At 32.5% G+C, this 22,448-nt stretch overlaps 1 protein-coding gene across 2 annotated transcripts in view; it reads right to left on the bottom strand.

Annotated features, from left to right (window-relative positions):
* Positions 1-17,339: 17,339 nt before the first annotated feature.
* LOC118183435 (uncharacterized) overlaps positions 17,340-22,448 on the bottom strand; it is a 34,653-nt gene continuing 29,544 nt past the window's right edge. For both annotated transcript variants that reach the window (XM_035352969.2, XM_035352968.2), the window contains exons 5-6: positions 18,960-19,116; positions 17,340-17,492 (exon numbers count right to left, since the gene is read on the bottom strand). In XM_035352969.2, the coding sequence (XP_035208860.2) occupies positions 17,419-17,492; positions 18,960-19,116 (231 nt within the window). In that variant the 3' untranslated portion in view covers positions 17,340-17,418. The remainder of the gene's footprint in view (positions 17,493-18,959; positions 19,117-22,448) is intronic.

The following is a 22,448-nucleotide window of genomic DNA, read 5'->3' as shown; positions in this document are numbered from 1 at the left end:
ACTGGCTCCTATCTACATTATACATGGAGAAAACCACGAAAATGCCTATGCAGCCAGCCTATCGCTGGGATTTGAACTTTGGACTGAACTCCAAAGTTCAGTGGCTTTTACTACTCAGTTGCAGGTAGGCCACAATTAACCCTTAGCGCTCCGCACGTTTCTGTACTACCGCCTACCAGCAACTCCGGCACATTTTCGCAGCGGAACAAGTGTGAAGAAGGAGTCTTAATTTAAGTGTGAAGAAGGAGTCTTAATTTAAGTGAGAAGAAATACATATGCTTGTGAATGTTTTTGATTTTTTTTATTTTATACATATGCACTTTCTTCTTGTAAATGAAAAGTAAATTTTAAGTTTTGTCATTCACCATGGTGTGATATCTTTGGAAACAATCTCCTTTGTGCATTCTGGGTTTACTTGGGCAAGTGTCACAGTATTCACTTGTTTGACGTCTGCCATCCGTTTGTGTCCTTGTAGAGCACACAACACAGTCTCTCTTTGGACCTTTCCTCATTATGTGCAGTTTTCCGTTTAGTCTTATTTCAGAAGTTGATGTAGAAACTCTTGTTCTCTTCTGACGAAAATCTCCTATGAGTTGATCGACTAAAATTTTCCTGTACTTTAAATGCGTCAATGCTTTCTCATTTTTATTATGCTGTGCAGTTTTATACAAGATGTGTGAATTAATTATTGACACCTCCATTCCCCAAAAGAATAGTTTCCACCACCACTTAAGTGACATCCTCAAAAAGCAATAACTGGAGGCGTATTAATCAGCCCGATCAACACCACCCATCGACTTTGTGTACCCGACAACTACACTTGGCTTTTCGATCACTTCATTTGTACCACCTCGAATAAATCTATTAGTGGTTATCATTCCAGCATTATGCCAGTTGCTCAATAACGTTACCATTCTCTTATCCCTCCAAGGTAAGAACATTGTATTTCCTCGTTTGTATGCAACAGTTTTTTTTCTCTTAATTTTGGTTTCTTCAGACTTGTTTCAACACTTTTTCTGTTTATTTGTATGGTACCAGTCAAGTGGCATTTCATTTTTCATAATTCTTCAGCTAAGGTTATACTAGTGTAATACCTGTTGGTATGCATATAATATCCTTCTGCGGTAGGTACCCGATCTAATAATTGTTGGTACAGATGCAGGGTAATTCTGGTGCTGACCAGTAAATCTCGCCTTGGCAGTTTTTCGGAAGTGATACTTCCATAATACGGAAGAATGCTATACACATATCTAGTTTCGGAATCTGCTAAGAATGTATGTTCGAATGCCCCGCTTGGTGGGTTTATTGGGATTGTATGTGAGGAAGCTTATCTTTCCTTTGATTATAACTACAGATTCGTCAATGCATATGTTTTCTCCAGGTATAAAACAGTCTAAAAATCTGGGGTTTATATATTCAAAAAAATTAGATGCTCGTTGAATGCGTGTTCAAATGTCATTTTTTGCAGGATCCGGTGTTTTTAAATGCAGCATCCAGAGTATCTGCATAAATCTCTTTCTTGTAAATATTTTACCAAAGAAAGGGATGTGACTATTCTCCTTAACTGACCAATAATTCTGCATATTCGCCAGGGGTATCGTACCCATATTGATAATGACTCCAATAAAAGCCGGAAACTCATCCTCTTCCACCGCACGCCACATTTTCCAAATAGAATTACTAGATATTTTTTTATTCTTTAAAACATTTTATGCATAATTGTTGGTTTCTTTTATAATTTCATTTACCATTTCGTTTGTGAAAAACAATTTGAAATATTGTGTCGGCTGTACAATATTTGTAGGAATTTGTGGTCCAGTGACCTTTGGCGATACACTAAAATGTATTCTATCCGGAATATCTAATTCTTCCTTGACATCGCGCCATTCATCTAAGTCTTCCGGTGACTCTTCGCTTTCACTTTCAATAAGTACCATTCGTCGTCTCTTTAGTAGTATAATTTCGGAACCACTACTTGAAGTGTCAGAATTATAATCAACATTGTCTTCCACAATATCTTCTAACAATGAAAAATCAAACACATCTTCACTATCACTCAACTCTATATTCTCATTACAATAATTATTTTTCTCCATGTTGCTAACCATAAAATGGGTCAAATAATGTTTCACTCATAACAGTAGCGAGACTGAGCACGTTTTAACTACAGATAACAATTGCAAACGCCGACAATTCTGTAACGTCTTAAGCCTAATCATGCTAAAAACATTGGTCTCCGCAGCGGAGCCTACGGAGTTACGGAGCAAATGACGGACGACTCCGTAGCGGAGCCAACGGAGCGCTAAGGTTTAAGTATAATGGGAATTTTTCTCCAGAGAATTCAGTGGCTTAGCTGTGTTCTTTGGAATGCTATAAATTCTGTTCTTGTACATTTTTAGGCATAAAACTTGTTGATATGTTTAAAAAATTTTAAAACATGTTTTTTATAAGTATTGAGAACTCTGAATCAACTCCAGACGAAGAAAGATTGTGATTTTACCTTTTTTTAATTTACAGGTTTTTGAAGTAATATTTGATTTATTCAGAGCTCAGATAACCATGCTATAGATCAAACTTTGGAATAATTTGAGAAATAATAGAATATGTTTTAAAGTTAATTTCAATCTCTTACCTTAATTTCTTTTCCTACTTTATATAAATACAAGTATTATATTTCATGTATAAAGTGTAACTCTGCTTTTCAAAGTAATTTTGAGCTTTCACAAGTTTATGTCAGCAATCCAGGCAAGACTGTTTAATATCGGCATTGAAAACCCAGTGAACCTACTTTATACTGATAGAGCTGCTGAGGTTGCAAAAGCTGTCTCTGACAGCTTCGGAGCTATATAATTGCACTTTGTCATAGACACGACATCATCATCATTACAAGTTTATGTGTGAAAGGTAAATTTGATGTAACCAGCATTTGACCTGATTCTGTAACTGGGATGTACAAAATGAAATATTGGCGTAGATAACAGCTAACATATTGTATGAAATTAAATGAATTTGGGTTAATGAATCGGTAAAACCCTATATTCACTCTCAAAAGTAATTTTTTAAACATTTAAGCTGTTATACTTGAGGAATTATCTATTTATTTTTAACTAATAGTTAATTTTAAGTTGAAATTACTTTTTTGTCACTCTCTTTTCACCCAAACTTTTCATGCCGGAATGTAAATGAGATATCGAGCATTCATTCAGATTGAAGGGAAAGATGTGTTGTTTAAGTAAAGGTTTCACAAATGAATTTTAGAGCATGTTCTGCCTGTTTCAGGCTACGTTATGCTGTGACTTATTAGTGATTTGATTCAGTGGCATTGAGTGCTTCTAACGATTAAGCTTGTCTGACTGGTTTTCTACAAACCAGAGTCTTTCCTGCGTATTACTTTATCCTGTGAACTATTAGGCTAATTTATTACATTTGATTCAATTCAACATTACATGTTCAAGTTAAGCCAGAAGTGTTGGCTTGTTTGAACTTAAGTTGGATCATTCTTATTCTTTATGTTCAAATAAAAGGGTCTTATACAACCTTCTTCTGACTTTTGCTTTGTTCCCAAAGACTAGAAGAAAGTTCTTCAATAGTCTGCAATAATTTATGCTGTCCAAGAATACGAGACTTTACATATTAATACAAGGAAATTAGAGAAATATGTAGCTGTCTGGGTGATTTTAACAAATTTAGAAGGTAGAAAAATATAATTTATTTCTGAAAATTAAATAACATATTTAAAATAAACACTTGACTAAGCTTTATTATTTCGAATTATTTCTCCTTTTACAATACTAATATAATTTTAAAACTTTATGGTATAAATTTCTCGGATGAAGAAATTAGAACATGAAGTTTATTGCTTTTTACTATAATTCATCACTGATTATAAGCCCAGTGTGTAAGTTAAGGTTAAAATGATGAAATTATTGAAAACGGCATAGCAACAGCATCTTATGATTAATAAAAAGCCAAATTTTCAGACTCATATTTTCTCCAGCTTTTGGTATTTGATAAAAGACACTAAAATATTTCCATCTTTAAGGGAAATTCTACGATTTACATATATATATTTTAAAAATTGTATTCCAGGGAAACAGAGCCAGATTTAGCCTTGATAAGGCCCTAAGCTAGTTGAGATATGGGGCTCTTTATAAGTCTGTTATAATATACTATTTTAATACTATTTATACTATATTTTAATTTTTTGGGAGTCCTAAGCTATAGCTTGTGTAGCTTATACATAAATCTAGCCTTGTAGGGAAACAAGTTTGTAACTGCTATTTGTGGTAGAGAATAGGGTTGAATTAGTCCATCACTAATTATTCTGTTCAACGTGTATTTTACATACATGTAAAACACATGATCATGTATTTTACAAAAATATTTATGTAGAAGTTGAAAATTATGTTTCTGTATTTTTGTAATATTTATAAAAATACATACCTAAAATCATCAGTGAATATTGTATAGTAAATCCAGTCAGAAACATAATTGCTGCCAACATTCATTATTCAAGATCACAACACTTTCATAACACTTCAAAATATCATAAACGTTCCTTCAAAATATCTGAACAAGGAATTATGCATAAAAATGTTGATTAATACAGGAATTTTAACAAGTGATTTCAAAGAATGCTCTGAAATATGTTAGGCAAATAAAATTATACATTCGGATGGAAAACAATGAAGGCAGTCTGTCTGCATTATATTTCATTCACTCATAATCAAAATAAGCAACAGAATACTCTGTACATATTCCTCTAATTAATAACTCTTGTACATGTTAATAATTAATGTGTCTGTTTCGTCGAGAAATGTTTAAGCATATTATGAAATGTTTTCTGATAATATCTGAAAAATATTTTATCACTGAGTAATCAGATATTTTTGTTTAAAATTTAAAGGAATGTGAAAAAAGATCAAGCTTAAAAAACTAAAATTTTATATATTACACAGAAAGGAAACAAATACATTTTTAAGTTTCTCTTGATATTTTCTTTGATCTCCATTTTTCTGAATACTAAGCTTTTTTCAGTCGAACATACTTTTACTTTTTTTTTCCTCTGTACTTGGGGGTAATTTTTGAGTATATGTATTGTTCTTAAAATCCATTTCTGTTAAACAAAATAAAGCCAATACCAGGGAAATTATGTGATGATTAAACATTTCTCGACGAAACAGACACCTTAATTATGAACATGTACAAGAGTTATTAATTAGAGGAATATGTACAGAGTATTATGTTGCTTATTTTGATTATAAGTGAATGAAATATAATGGAGACAGACTGCCTTAATTGTTTTCCATCCGAATGTATACTTTTATTTGCCTAACATATTTCACAGCATTCTTTGAAATCACTTGTTAAAAGTCCTCTATTAATCAAAATTTTGATGCATAATTCCTTGTTCTGATATTTTGAAGGAACGTTTTTAGCAATTTCAACTTATCTTCATTCTCATTTTAGCATTTGGTATTGCTGTGGCCCAATATTATTACAACAGTGAGTAAATTATGAGTGTTTTACTCATCAAAGGCCTAACATGGTTTCAGCTTCATATTTAATAATTTCTGGCCTTTTTCTATATGAATCTGAAAACCTCATTGAGAAGTCGAACTACTTATTTCTCCACCAACTATTTATGTATATTATTGCTTCGCTTTAAAAATATGCTGCTTTCAGATTACTTCCTTGTTTGCGTTAAATAATATTATTATGCTTCTTTAGATTCATATTATATGTTTTATTTCAACAAATTATCCCCATGTATTTTGATAATTCTTTTGGTTAAGAAGTTCAATGATTGGATCAATCTTGTCAGCAATCTTGCAACTGATTGGAAAAGCTTATCTTTTTATACATTTAACTGTAGTGCACTTCTCGATGATATATACACTATTTCTCAGTTTCTGGCATTTCTGAATAATTTTTACACTTTCTGGCATTAAAACTAGTATGCTCTTGCTCTAAAGAAATATGCTGTTTAGAGAACTAATATGTTCTAGAAAGTTGTTGGTTTCTTAAAGGACCGTTTATCTATCTTATACAACCAATTGTAATGCATTTCTTCATGATATATGCACTGTTTGTCTGATTCTCGTATCTTTTAATAATTTATGAATCTTTTACCAATTTTTGGCGTTTTTGTATAGCATAAAACTAGTATGCAATCTCTCGGTTTCTTGAAGCATGGCAAGTATACACCGAAGAGACATTACATTATGACCACCATATTAATAACATGTAGGGCCACCTTTAGCCATCAAAACTGTCAACACCCGGCATGGCACGGACTTCACAAGGTGCTGATATGTAGTCTGAGGTATCTGGTACCAAGTGCTCACCAACTGGTCCCACAATTCCTGCACATTGTGGGTTTTCCAGGTCAGACCACAAATGCTCTGTTGGATTAATGTCAGGTGAATTTGGAGGCCAAGACATGACTTCAAAGTCACTGGAATGTTCCCTGAATTGCTCCCTGACGATCCGATCTTTATGACATGGTACATTATCCTGCTGGTAAACACCATCTCCCTTCTGGAAGTACTGCTGTCATGAATGGGTGAACCTGGTCTGCAATGATGTTCACGTAGCGCACATACTCAGAGATTGTTCTTTGGGGATTATGGATCCTAATGTGCTCCATATAAACATTGCACACACCATAATCTGGCTTGTCTTCGCCCAACTGTGCATCCGGGATCCAGGGTTTCGTTTGGAAATCGGCGTATTAGCACACACCCATCGATGTGATGGATCATAAAACGTTATTTGTCGGATCATGCAACTTTCTTCCATTCTTTTAAGTCCAATTCTGATGTTTCGGAAGTCGAAGCAGTAGCATCTACGCTTACCTCTCCTGAATACGAACTTACTGACTCTACGATTTGTACTTACGCAAGGCTCATGCATTGCTTATCTTTACCATTGCCATAAAGCGACATTCACTGGATCTTCACGAGGAAAATTTTTCCTCAGTCACGAACCCCGCCATGTTATGCCATTTGTACGTGTTCTACACAGGATGTGGCTGTCCCAGCCTAGGAGCCTGCTGAAGTGCCCAGTACCTGAGCCTTCCGATGTTTCTTGGCCCATTGCAGACGCAGCTGGCGATGACGTGCCGTTCAGTACGGGGAAATGCTTCGGCTTCTGGCTGCGTAGACCCATATGCAACAATGTACACTGCACAGTGTGTTGAGAAACATTGTGTGAGTTGCCGCTGTTGTAGCTGGTGGTGATTTCGGCTTTTCGAGCTCTTCGGTCATGGCAAACAATGCGTAGCAATCTCCGCTCTCCTCTGGAATCAATGCTCAGACCACGACACACTGCTGGCTGGCAAATTGCCATTTCACCATCTATACACCACTTTCGATATGTGCTCACAACAACTGCACGTGAACAGCCTACTAAATGCGCAGTTTCTGATATTGATGTTCCCAGTCGCTGAGCCATAACGATTTGACCTTTATCGAAGTCTGATAAATCAGCTGCTTTTACCATTATGTCACTAATCGCACTATGTTTGGAAAGAGAATGCATAGCCGTTTCATATACTCCAACATCAGCCCTGCACGCACAGTGGTTTTGTTCCTGGACGAGCCCATTGTTATAGATGAAGGGTGGTCATAATGTAATGGCTCTTCGGTGTATATGACTTTATCATAAAGATCCTTATTTAGTACAGTGTAGTAAGAAGATATGTAGCATTAGCAGTACAGATATCACCTGCATAAATTTTTGGAATTAATCTCGTAATTTCTTTGACTTTTCATTCTCTTGCATGTAAAACTTCAGTTTGTACCTTCTTGATCTCAATTAAATGTAATATCATGCAACGTTCTGGAAGTATTTCAGATTGAAAAATAGTTTGCCCAGAGGTATAAAGAATCGCAGCTTGCGAGAGAGAGAGAGAAAGTGTGTGTTTGTGTAAAGTTTATTAAGCAACTGCAACTGAGCAAGAAGGCAAAGTATTTTAGGCTGAAACTTTTGGTAGTTTAAATATGAAATAATTTTTTTCTCGAGTGCAAGCAGTAAGATCCAGCAGTAGCGAAAATGATGTGGTTATAAAAAATATTTTTAACAACCACTTCCAGTTTGCAGATTTTGAAACATAACTTTCTATGATTTTTCTATCATAAAAGTGATTTACCATTAGAAAATTATTTAGGAGATAATTTCTGTCCTGCTGGAATAGCTGTTTCATCACATTTGGTCAAAAGTACTTTTTAATCTGTGTGAACAAGATCTTCATATTAATTTCATAATTATTTGAGCAATTAATGCTCAGTATCTTGTGTCAGGCTTTCCTTTGGTCTGGCAAGTATCACATTATCAGCGAAGGAAGCTCTTCATATTTTGGATTAGGATATTTCTTTATGAACTTTCCTGAGTAAATGGCTGCCCGAATCAACGATTGGCTCTAAATGTGGAATTGACAAATACATTACAATAATTGCATTAATAAATTGTTTGCATAAGCTATGTAATGTAGCCATGGATGTATAACTATCCGTTGATAATTTATCAGTATTGATAAGCCTTTATTTTTTGTTGCTTATTTTAATGTCTCTAGTGAATATTTTAAATAACAAATGAATTTACTATGGTAAAAGCTTTTAAATTTTTGATGCATCGCATTTGATTTTGCAGTTTAATCTAAAATGTTTGTAAGAATTTTCAGCCTAAAGAATATTAAATATAAAAATTCAAGTGATTTCATTGCTAGTTAGCTGCTGCTGATTGCATAAATTTAGGCAAATATAATTGCTAAAATTTTGAAAGAATTGGCGAACTTCTTCTCTAACATCAACATGCTGTTATCGAGAAACACATCATGTTTCATATATCATTTCCTCTGCATTTATATATCACACCATCACTATACATTTTGTATTTTCAAATGTTTCATTATTTTCATTAATCTTTTTACTGTTTGCAATCACCTTGTAACTGTTTAAGCAAGCACTTAAGAAGTTTTGTAATTTAAAAATCTGAATTATCACACAGATACAGATCTTTAAATCTTCTTCAGATTTAATAAATGCCTATAATAATAGTATTAAATCATCTTAATTTTTTATGTATACAATATTCATTTCATAGGTATATTATATTAATTCTTTACAGGAAATTAGTAGAAATTTAAAAACTTATTTATGTAAATTTTTTTTTAAAAATCTAGTTATTTAAAACTGAATACTAATTTAAGTACAGCGTGATTGCTTAAACATTGTGATACATCATTTACTTTCATGCAGTGTGCAAGTTGAATTTCATTTGTATGTTTTATATCTTTTGTGCTGTATGCATACTTTACAGTTCCTTGTAATATGTTTCTGTTTATATTTTACAAGAAAAATATGTTTTAACTGTTGTAGAGATAGACAGTGTGCTATAATAGAATATGTTATATAATGTTGCGATTTTGTGTTTTGTTTTTATTAATTGAGTGTAATATGATATATTTACATGTTGGTACAGTTTATATTCTATCTGTTATGAAATATATATGTATTTTATACTGAAGATAAATAAAGTTTCTATAGTTTTTGAACGTTGGTTACATTTTTTATGTACATTTGAATATACAGAACTACTGAATGCCATAACATACATATATGAAAGCTAAACTTGGACTTTTATTTCTTCAAATACGAATAAAGGAAATTAAAAAATAAGTATTATACATGGTAGTTTATAAAGGTTTTATAAGGATAAATATCTCTTGAACGACAGGTTGTAAACTTATGGCTCTGTACTGAAATAATGAATCAAATACTATTGGATTTCAGGTATATAAATTTAGTTAGGTGATAAATTTAGTTGCATGACACCAATTAAAAAAAATATCTATGATACTTAAAAAAAATATGTGGTATTATCATTAATATTTTTCATGCTTGATTAATGAAAAAAGTATTTGAGCATTATATTTTACCTGAAATATTCATAAAATGCTTTGCAGGAAACGTACAAATGTTAATAAAAATACTTTATTAGGTTAAGTTATCATATGTTAATTTGTAAAGAATTTACGTCAAAATAGATTGATACAGAAGCCTGGAATTCTAATCCTCATGTTTTGGGAATAATAAAATTCAAAATTTTTCATCATTTTGTTTCCTAAATTGACGTTTTCATTCTTTGTGTCATGATAAAGTAATTTATCTCATAGTTTTGACAATGACACGAGAATGGCAGGCAACAGGGAATTAATTATTTACTATTCAAAAGTTTAAATTTAGGCCCTAGTGCCTCGCTGTGCTAATTGCATGACTACTGCTTGTAATTCAATCAAAGGAAAACTCGCCAGCGCTTAGAAATGTCATTCACATTAGACAGCAGCAGAGCAGCTATACTAGGGACGGTTGAGATTGCCCTCATTTTCTCTCTAAGTTAGGTTTTTGTTCTTTTATAATAACCCTTGTTCAGTACATATTCTTTGGAGTACATGACATACTAGGAGTATAGGACAGATTTCAATATAAGCTAAAACGTGTTACCTAAAGTAAACGTACAATTTGACACTGATTCCTAATATGGTACTTCATTTTAAGAAAGAAAATAGCTGTATCTCTCTAGTCATCAGAAATAATTCTAAAGACGTTTTGTCTCTTCAAGTTCTTAATACTACTATTCTAATTCAGACGTCAAACAACAAAATTCAGCGTTATATTTTCAAATTTTCACAGGTCTAGTTTCGATGGTTTTACCGAACCACCATCGTCAGCTGCAAAAGCGCATATGATCAGATAAGATAAGAGAGCCTGGACAGAAAATAAGCTAGTGGCGCTATCTGTTGATGAGACCCAGAACTAAAACAAAATTTCCTTAAAGGCCGAAGGCAAAGATGAATTGGAATTAGGATCGTTAACCAGAACAGAAATATTTTTTTTCAATGTGAAATGCCTCTAGAAAATCCAGTTCTCCAATGGAAGACGTTTTTTGAATAATTTTGGCAGCAGAAAAATTGAAAGTGTGATTTTCGGACCAACAATGTTGGGCAACAGAAGACTTCTGTGTTTCCTTTTTTCTGACGTATGCCTCATGTTCCTTGACGCGAAATTTTAAGGCTCTCTTAGTTTGGCCAATGTAAATTAAACCACGCTGGCAAGGAATCCTATAAATACTCCACTAATTCATATCCGGAATGGGGTCCTTGAGTATGGAACTCGGAATTTTATTGATGGGAGAATAAACGACCCGAAAGTTAAATTTCTGCAAAATATGTGTAACTTTATAGCTAATTGATGGAAAGAAGGGAATGACAACAGAATTTTTATGATCTCCTAAAACAAGAGTGTGCCTTTTAGTATGTTGAGATGAGAATTTTTTAACTGCTTGATTAATAATGTTGGGTGAAAATCCCCTGTCAATAGCTACTGCTTTTAAATAATTTAGTTCTTCATCAAGGGCTAGTTTGGAGGAGCAAACTTGAAGAGCACGGAAAACATAGGAATAAAATGAAGCTAACTTTTGTTTAGTCGGATGACATGATTTAAAGTGTTTTGGAAGGCAAACCGATGAAGGTTTACGGTAAACTGTAGTACTGAAGTTGGATGTGTTACGTGTGACCAGAATGTCGAGAAAATGAAGAGAATTGCAAGTTCAAAAGTGAACTGAATAACAGGATCAATAGAATTCATTGTTGAAAGAACTTTATTTAAATCATCTTTATTACTTTCAAACAGGGTAAAAGTATCGTCTACGTAGCGGAACCATACCGGGAAGTTTAAAGTTTCAAACAATTTTGATTCATAATAATGCACGTAGATATCAGCCAGGATGGGACTGAGAGGGCTTCCCATGGCTAATCCCTCAGTTTGCTTGTAATATTTATTTTGCAAAACAAAATGTGTTTGTTTCAAACAGAGTTGAGTGAGAGAAATTAGCTCATCAATTTCGATGCATGAGAAATGAAATTCGCGAAGTCTGGTTTCTAGACATCTTAATACACCCTCCACTGGAACATTGGTGAATAATGATTTTACATCAAAAGAAAGTATGTAAAATTCTAGGAGAAATGTTTTTAACCTTTTTTACAAACTCTATTGAATTTTTTTTTATGGTGTAAATGTCATTGTCTAATAGAGTTGAAAATCTAGAAGCTAAATATTTAGCTAATGGATACGAGGCAGTACCTAAATTTGATACAATAGGGCGGAAAGGAATACCACTGTTATAAATTTTGGGAAGAGCATATAATCTGGCACAATTCGCAACAGATGGGACAAGCGAATGTTTTAAATTGCTTGAAATGATTTGTGAAGATTTGATCGCAGTTTTTATTTTTGACAGGTCCGAAGGTGAAGGATCTTTAGAGATCGGATTATACTATGATCCTTCGTTTAAGAGTTTAGTGACACCATCGATGTAAGTGTTCTTCTCCATGACGACTATCTGGCCACCTTTGTCGGCCTTTGAAATGATAATATCCGGGTTAGAATGAATTTCGCGCATTGTAGCTCTTTCTCTCGCAGTTAGATTTGGTTTCAAAGGTTTATTATTGAATTTCACATTATGAGCGATAAGATGCCTAATCATTTCTTTCTGTAAATCTGAAACTTTACTGAACTTGAAAGCTTTTTCAATAGGAGCCAAAATCTTTGGAATCGAGGGTTTACAGGTTTGTGAGAAGTTAAAATTATATTTTAGAATTCTCTTTTGTTCTTCTGATAAACTAACATTAGAAATATTAACTATTGGCTTAATGTTTACAATGGGAAGATTTTTTGAGCTACTTGAACTGGAAGACTGTCAAAGAAGCTTTTCGAATTTAACTGCAAGGGTGTTTTTATGACGGTTAACTGCATTCTCCGTTCTAGACCAAGACTTTTGTTCAAGGGCAGTGAATTTTGGATATGAATTACCGAGTTCCAGATGAAGCGTATAGAGCTCATGTTCAATTTTGGACCATTGTTGACGTGTATCCCTCATGATGGACCGAAGTAAGGCACGCTTGCAGTTTAACATAATTCTTGAAACGCGACTGGAAGGTTTTTGATTAGATTTGATTTGAATGAAATTGGGTATCAATTTTTTACATTTACACTTAAGTAAAAAGTCAAGATGATTCAGGAATTTTTGCCGTTTCAGGCGTAATTTAGTGAAATGATCAACGGATGAAGGCATCATAAACGATGCAGAAAATCAAACTAAATTAACTAACCAATAATAAAGCAGGCACAAAATAACAGAAAAATCCCACACTGAAACGAACAGAAAACAAAACGTTTGCAACCAAAATGCGTGGATCAGACAAGCAGAGCACAATATCCAAATATACGAAACACAAAAAGAACTTCAAAATTGCAAAAACGTACTTATCGAAACCCATGCAATCACCTTCCACCACACTTTAAATTATGCCATCCGACTAAACAAAAGTTAGCTTCATTTTATTCGTACGTTTTCCGTGCTCTTCAAGTTTGCTCCTTCAAATTATCCCTTGATGAAGAACTAAATTATTTAAAAGCAGTAGCTATTGACAGGGGATTTTCACCCAACATTATTAATCAAGCAGTTAAAAAATTCTCATCTCAACACACTAAAAGGCACACTCTTGTTTTAGGAGATTATAAAAATTCTGTTGTCATTCCCTTCTTTCCATCAATTAGCTATAAAGTTACACATAATTTGCAGAAATTTAACTTTCGGGTCGTTTATTCTCCCATCAATAAAATTCCGAGTTCCATACTCAAGGACCCCATTCCGGATATGAATTAGTGGAGTATTTATAGGATTCCTTGCCAGCGTGGTTTAATTTACATTGGCCAAACTAAGAGAGCCTTAAAATTTCGCGTCAAGGAACATGAGGCATACGTCAGAAAAAAGGAAACACAGAAGTCTTCTGTTGCCCAACATTGTTGGTCCGAAAATCACACTTTCAATTTTTCTGCTTTCAAAATTATTGAAAAAACGTCTTCCTTTGGTCTGGTTAACGTCATTTCTGTTCTGGTTAACGATCCTAATTCCAATCCATCTTTGCCTTCGGCCTTTAAAGAAATTATGTTTTTGTTCTGGTTTCATCAACAGATGGCGCCACTATCTTATTTTCTGTCCAGGCTCTCTTATTTTATATGATCATTATATCTTATCTCGTTCATTTGCGCTTTTGCAGCTGACAATGGTGGCTCGGTAAAACCATCGAAACTAGTCCTGTGAAAATTTGAAAATATAACACTGATTTTTGTTGTTTGACTTCTGAATTAGTATTTGTTCGGCGTGTTATTGTGTGTTAATTACTATTTTTCTGTTGAATTCAAAGCGAATAAGTATTGAATTTTGTCACTTATAAATAAGCTGATTATGGCTGAACAGTGATATTTCTTTTTTTGGCTGCAGCTGCATAGTAAAAATATCATTTGGTTTCCATTGATATAGCAGTCACAATATATGTAAATTTAAATATGGCACAATTAACAAAAAAAGTTTCAAGAAAAAATGTTCACAAAGTATTTCATTTTTTTTTTTTTTTTTTTTTTTTTTTTTTTTTTTTTGTGTGTGTGTGTGTGTGTGTGTGTGTTTACCAAATTTCCTTTCCTTCGAAAAGATGCGAAGTCATTTAAGTGTTGGCAAACGCTTTTTATTAAACAAATTATCAGACTTGTTTTCAAAATAGCAAGTTTTTTAAAAAAAATAAATTAACTTCTTTTCAAATTATAACTTTTAGATAACTATTATGAACTTCATTTCTATCAATCCTACTAGAAGCCTGAAAGATGTCTTCAAAACCGATGCATATCAAACTCACAGAAGGCCACCTCGCATGCTGTATTAATTTGTAATTAGTTTTTCTTTTAATGTACTAATTTTGCTGTAAACATTAATTGGTTACTCTCAAATGTGCCGCGCGTATATTTTATTTTAGCATTTATGAGTTAATAACTTAGTTACCCGTTTATCTGCGAAATTTCAAGCATATAGAAATAAATCATAATGAGTTATACCTGTTAGATATGTTTGACTTTAGGAGAAGATTTGTTTAAAGATGATTTTTTTTTTTCGTACTAATATGTGGTACTTAATGAAGCTATTTTGTTTGATCGCTGATTTTAGTATAATTTGTCTATAAAATTATATCAACCATAATTTTTCTTGTAATAAATGGTTTAGTTTATTTGTTTATGTGTATTTGAGGATTATAAAGTATTTGAGGACTATATGTCTAAGAGGAGGGATGCCTTCGTGGCGAACTTTCTAAGGAAAACTGTCTCGTATCCACATTGCACATTGTAAGAAACGCGAAAGCTCCCATGTAGCCAGCTCTTTCGCCTGGAATCTAACAGATCGAACTACCAGTGTTCAACGACTTTGCTGCTGGTGGGCCTCTTTTAATAACTGATCTTTCTCAACTGATGGTATAGAGTCATCACCATTTATTTCGGAGCGGGAAACGTAGCTCGAACTGAAATGGAAAAGGAGCAATGCCCAAGCTGGGATTCAAACCGCGGACTTGTGGATTGCCAGCCGGATGTGTTTCCAGTTACACAACGAAGGCGCACAGTAAGGTGATAGAAAATTGCAAAACAGGGAAACCGCAACACATTATGTCAAAGAAGACAAATTAGACCTGTAAATATTAGAACAATATTTGAAAATAGTTGAGTAATATGTTAAGTACTCTAACATTAAATGAAACGTTAATGTACATTAGAATTTAATCTGGTTTTCTAAGACTGAAAATTTGAATTCTCGGAGGAAAATTTATGTATTTATTTATATGTCTTCGTTGATAATTAAAACTGAGCTTGAAAAAATCGTTGGAATGCAAGTAAATATTTGTTAGCAATCATTGGAGCCGTTACTGTAAATTAATAAACTTAACTGCTTGGTTTAAAAATAAACCTCTTAGTTTAACCCTCTGCGGAGCACTATGCCAAAAATGTATTTTTTTTAGGAGCGTTTATTTAAATGGGATTCTCCAAACCTACAAACATAATTTACAGCTAAAACAAAATTAAGATTGTAGGGAGATGGAAGGGCAGGTGTCATACCTGGGACTGACACCGCTCATCTAGGTATCATGCTTTGGATCTAATCTGCAAATATTGCGTTTTAAATCATAAAAAAATATGTAATAAACTTGTTTCTTATGTATGTATAATAAATATCTGTTACTTTGCTCCGGATCCGCGTTTTTTAAAATTTATTTATATTAATATTCAAACTTGCAATTTTTTCTAAATAATATAATATATACACATTTATGAATACAATTTCTTTATAATATTCTAATAATAAAAAACATGTAGTATGTTTCTTGACAATCATGGAGACATCACTGGCAAAAAATGCGCAATGTTTTCTTGATTAATACTTTAGATATAGAAATAATATTTCAAAAATCATTTAGAATGAAATACTGCAAAGGAAGTAGTGGGAAACACGCAGTCGTGTGGTGTCAGACTAAGTATGACACCTAAAACCTCCGCTAATTTTGAAAGCATTTTTTGTAAATAAAAACTGTTTTAAAGAAATCGTGATGGACATTAGCCAGAATAAGACCAAAAAATGTGCGCATTTCGACTGTAAAAACGATTGTTTATAGAAATAAATGAAAGATAATTTCCTTCAGAGTAGAATGAACATACGCCCGCCATCAATTTTTTCCTACCAATGCCTCTGAGTTGTTGTGCTGCTATCTGTTGATTCAGGAAAGAGTTACAGAGCAGTAAGAAATTTTATGCAGCTATTTAAAAGCGATTTTTTACTTTAAAAATATTTGTTAAAAGGTGACATATTGACACTGATACCGCCCTTGAAAGGGTTAAGAAGGTACTTAATTATAGACTTTACATTTATCTCTGGCATCTGAAGTTACAAAATATCATTTTATGACATGTAAAACAGAAGCAGAGCATTTACGCTGCCTCAAGTGTCTTGATGTAACTCAAAAGTATCTATAGAAACGGAGCAGCTTGTATAGTTTACATTTAGAGTGAACGTCATACTATTCGATGATTGCGAGAAGTAGCTTACAGGTTTCTGAGATGGTAAAACTAACATTAATGATAAACCGCTTCCGGGAACATCGGGGGGGGGAGGGGGAACTATGAGAGCAAACGAATTATAAAAACATCTTTAATAATGATATGGCTGTAATTCTATATTGACTGTCTATAGCTATAAACGAGTAAGTATTTTTTTTCTGTTATTTAAATAATTGCGTTTAAAAACAATTTTTTCAAGAGCCTATCAAATTTGTGTTTAGACATGAAAGATATAAGAAAGTGCATTTAAATATAAAGTATTAAATTTACTTTGTGACCGATGTGTTGTAATGAATATATGCAAAGATTATGTCTGATAAGATCCATATTAGTATGATGAGATCCTTATTCATATCAGAATAATAGTTTAGTTTCCTGAGCTAAATACAAAATAATAGCTGCTTTCTAATTTCTTCAATCTGTATTACCTTCCACTGCATTTTAAAAACCATAGCTCATTTCTGGAGTCGCTTGGGCTGTGAGGAATGTCATAAATTGCTAAAAGGGAAAAAAGAAATTTATAAAAATGTATCTCACAATGATTATAATTTACTTTCAAAATGAGGAAGTAAAGTTATGCGTATATAATTTTTGATATAAAATTAAACATAGCATTAAAAGTTATTTTGACTAAATTAATCATCAGAATAAAGAAAATTTAAGAGCATTAAGAAATAATAAAAGAAACTAAGAACATGTGTTTGTGAACTTTAAGTTCTCATCATTACAACAAAATGGCATTTTAGTGTATTGAGGTGATTCATTTTGACGCTTTATGGAAAGAAAGAACAATGATTATTAAATTTTAATGTTTCTTCATTAATAACAGAATAAAACAAATTTTGTGTAAGAAAATTCTGTAAATTTTATTTAAAATTGAAATTATATTATTTAGTATTATAAAAAACAGATTTATCTCTTCAAAATGAGTAATTTTTAATTACTCAAACTAGCCACTCGTTTAAAAATTTATAAATCATATCTAATTACGTATCTATATATTTAATAATTTGTAAAAATTATGTGCAAATTATGTTATTGACATTACTATACTATTCACTTAAAACCGTTACTTCTCTAAAAATATATATAAATGTGTGTGGATCTTCATTAGGTAAAATTAGTGAATTTATGTTGCAAAATAATAGTATCACTGAATTGTTTATTTTAGTATAACTGTTGATAGTAAAGTAAATAAAACATTTATAGTAAACTGTTGATAGGAAAAACTCATGTTTGTTGTAGAAAATATGTAATTAGTCAAAATTAATAATACATATGAAGCCTTTAAAATAGAAATTTAAATTATTTCTTTTGCTTATAGAGACAATGAAAGTATACATACCATACAAATGATTTATATCTCAGTGAAAGCAATTAATAAAATTCTAAGCTTTTCTGAAAATAGGTCCTGTAATGGTTGCAGTACATTGGTATTGGAGTAAATAAAATGTTATATGCAGGAATTAAAAATAGTGACTTTACAAAACTGTATTACAGTTTACGCAGACTTTGAAATTTGATAACTGGTTAGGTTAAATTATTCAGCAAGCCAATATATAACTTAAAAAATTCATGAAACATAAATTGTGGCTTCTTATTACAAATATTTTAAGTTTTCAGCAATCAGCAGGTCATAATATGTATTTTAAACATGCAGGAGTTAAAATATCGAAGGTAAGCTTAAGCTATTAAGCAGTATTTTTTTAGAAGTCTCAGAATTTGCCTTATTAAAAGATAAAGTTATCAAATTGTTTGGAAGGAAAATATATATTCATAATTACCAGTGAGCTACCAGGGAATTACCATAATTACCAGTGAATGTGATAATTTATTTATATGAAGGAGACTGAAATATATGTTAATTTAGATAAGTATTATGCATAACATTCCTTATTGTTTGATTAAGTTGTGCATTAAAGTATCAATCGCCATGAAGATATCTATTGAGGAAATGATTCTTACCTACATAAAACTTCATCTTTTTGTAGCATAATCTAAAAGAGTCTAAATTTCTCCTAAATAATTCAATTTCAGTAAGTAACACTTTTTCTATATTTCCTTCAAAAGTATGAACATAAATTTGAGAATTTTCCGGTATCTCCTGAAATTCAGCTAATATCTAAGAAATGGAAAGAAATAAAACATATTTCTTAATTTATAAGGAAAATTATAGTAGGTTGAATATAAAATATATTTAGTTATGTGTTTTCATTAAGTGTGAGGTGCATAATATTTATCAAAAGTTATATGCCATTATTATTCACTATTTAATGCCATTATTATTAAGATACAGCAATGGAACAGCATCGTTCATCATCTCAAATATGGCAAATGCGCATGCAGTCCACTAACTATTGTTAAGGAAAACCTTAAAATTATGCGAAGTGTTGCGGAAGCTCATTTGGTTATCAGAATACACTGGTGAGCAATTAAAAATATTTTGGGAAAATGGTGCTTAACTCTCAGCTGGCGGAGGACAATTTTATAATAGTAAGCGTGCATACCAATCTGAAACTACAAAAAATGAGAACGTATACCTAACCTTCTATTAGTGCACAGAATTTGAGATATGGCACTAGGCATGAATATTAAGGATTTCTAAACGCTGTAAATCTTAGTCGCCGGGGAAGCTAATGTCATCCAGATAATTACGCGCAGTTTTCCAAAAAATAACTGGGATGAATTTTCACCAATTATATAAGTAGTATCATACTTTACACTGCATATTTTAGACCTTTTCCACATTTTTCACACTAGCAATGATGTACCTTTATTATCGTTTCTGCCGTTGCTGGAAATATGGAATTCTTAATACAAAATCAAGACAACCTAAGTATTTTCCTGCACCTGATCCACATCTTTGAGTTGCTGTTCGAAAGCTTTCTTCATCCATAGAAATAAAAACAAATGTGTTAATAAAGAGAAGATCTGATGAGTAGCATGAGTGAGATACAAGCACACTCTTCTTCCCCAAGACTGTTGCATGCATGGATTTTCTTCAGAAAGCAGACGGGTAGTGATACTTTGCACTTTCTGAATATTTTCCTTAATTATGCTCGTCATTACATATCCAAGTCATAGTAGCCTTCATTTGATTTGTCGCCGTTTTTTAACATGGAAAAACACATGTATACTTGTGATTTACTCAAAGCATCGCGAAAGCATCATTAAAGGTTTTCAGGAGCATAAGAACCGGTCTCGGCTGCAGCTTTTCACAGCAACAACAAAAAATTCACGCTCTCTCTTTGTAATATTTGATAGCACATCACGAAAATCCTACAGCGCTTTGAGTAGCACAGATCAGCAGTATGGACGAGCTGTTCTGCTCAGATTCGAAGAACATCGACAATGTTTGCTTGCATTCCTTTTACTTTTAGGTACCTCTACCTATGTATTTATATTGACGAGAAAACTCTGTACACTTTACATCTGACCTAAATAGCCATTGCTACGTGATTAAATACGGCTACTGCAAACCTAAATCTGCAAGAAAGTTGTCTGGATGCAAGGAAAATCGGTCCTATCGTGTGTGTGTATTCCTCTTCTTATTGGAAGTATTTATAATAGTGTCTTCTGTAGTGGCAATGGAATTGCTCGCTTTGAGGAGCTCGCTTTCCTGAAGAACCACGGTTAATTTTAAATACTGGTTCTCAGCATATTTTTGCCTGGGAACATGAATTCAGTGACTTTTTAAGCGAACGTCTGTGAAAAATCCAATTTTCATGAATGTGATTTATTCATCTCAGGAACAATTAAGATACGACGTAATTACACCGGTTTGACCGTTTCCAGCAGAGGTTTTTATAATGGGTAATAGACAAACGAGTGAATTCCTGTGGGTTCATGTAAAGCCTTGTAGGGATCTTTGTCTAGAAAGTTTCTTTTAATATGGTAGTTAATTCTCGAGCTCATCCGTTCTGTCTGGTGGATGAATAACTTGAAGGTATTGCTCGAATGGATTGACCATAACTTAATCATTTTAATATGCTTGTAATGTCTTATGACGTCAGTCTGCAACACCTCATTGTCCTCTCATGAATCTTTAAGAGCTCAGGCTGGTTATTCTAAAAGAGTGGGTATAAATCCTACAGGATTTAATTTATATAATCTAATTAATTTCATAGAAACACATTATAATTATCGTACGCAAATTCGCAACGATTGCGCATCACTTTAACTATTTACAACCAGAATAAAAGATATGCCACGTTTTTATCTCCTTTTACAATGTATACTTTTTCTCCTACAAACTTTAGGAAGTAGTTATGTGTCATGTAAGTATGTTTCTATTGAAGTTTATATACGAATACGGAAAATTCATTTTCATACATCGTAAATAATGTTGAAATTTCAAAACTATTCTTCGTTTGGCTTTTCAAGCGTAATTTAGAACATATTTCGCAGGAAATAAGGTCAAAGAACAACACTTTTGGCTTACAGAAGCTGCAGTTTGCAATTTCAAATGCTAAAACATTTAGAAAACCGAAAATTGATTATAATACTTTTGCTCTTTGGTAATGATATAGCAACCTAAGAATATTCGTATAATAAAATAAAGCAATTTCTTATCGTACCTAATTTTTTGGCTTGATCTAAAGAATTTAATTTTAAGAGTATGATAAGTGAGGTTTTTAATGAAAGGAAAATTTTATATTTTAACAAAAAAACTTTATCTAAATTCACATATTTGGTATTCTTTCGAGCAACATGCAATGAAAGGAACATTGTTTGTAGCGTTTCTCAAACGTTTTCCAAATAAACATCATTTTTATAAATTAGAATATTCTGCGAACTACTTTTATTTTTGTATGTTTTGAAAGTAATTTTTCTGCATATGTTTCTACAAGTATGTTTTAAAAATACAATTAGTTAAAATTTATTTAATTTTGCGTTTATATTAAGTAATTAAGAGAAGAAAATTTATATTCTCTTTTAATAATCGGTATGTAACTGTATCATTTAAGAGTGGTATTAATTCAAAGTCATTAGATAATTTTTCACTAAACATTTTTTAATGTGTATCTTTTGTATCTCTGGACGTATTGAGGTCTCACCGATCGAATGGGTGTATCTCGATCTTTGCGATGTGAAAATTTGCAATATAGGAACTTTCTAAGGCCTTCTTTACTTGCAGAACTTACTTCAACACATCTATGGATTTTTCAACAGGTTTACGTTTTACGTTTGCGTATTTTGTCTTGTCTTTAGGTGCCGTTTCAATTTCGCGGGTGTCACACACAGGTTTGAAAGCACTGCGTAACAAAAACGCACTGAGGTTTTGCCATACCAAGTTAATCATAATAAATCTCGTCATATTTAAGAAAGTACTTTTCTTTGAAATGTTACGAGTACTACTAGATACTTCTTTAATGACACTAGAATCAGTAATATTAGTATCATAACAGCGCACAGATTCTGCATTATTTCAGCATTGCCTAAATGAAGTGCTCA

Source organism: Stegodyphus dumicola, chromosome X1 (assembly GCF_044657685.1).
Source record: "Stegodyphus dumicola isolate Sdum_Otavi_A_Nest chromosome X1, ASM4465768v1".
Taxonomy (NCBI): domain Eukaryota; kingdom Metazoa; phylum Arthropoda; class Arachnida; order Araneae; family Eresidae; genus Stegodyphus; species Stegodyphus dumicola.
The sequence above is the reverse complement of the archived record's forward strand: the minus strand, read 5'-3'. Positions and strand labels throughout refer to the sequence as shown.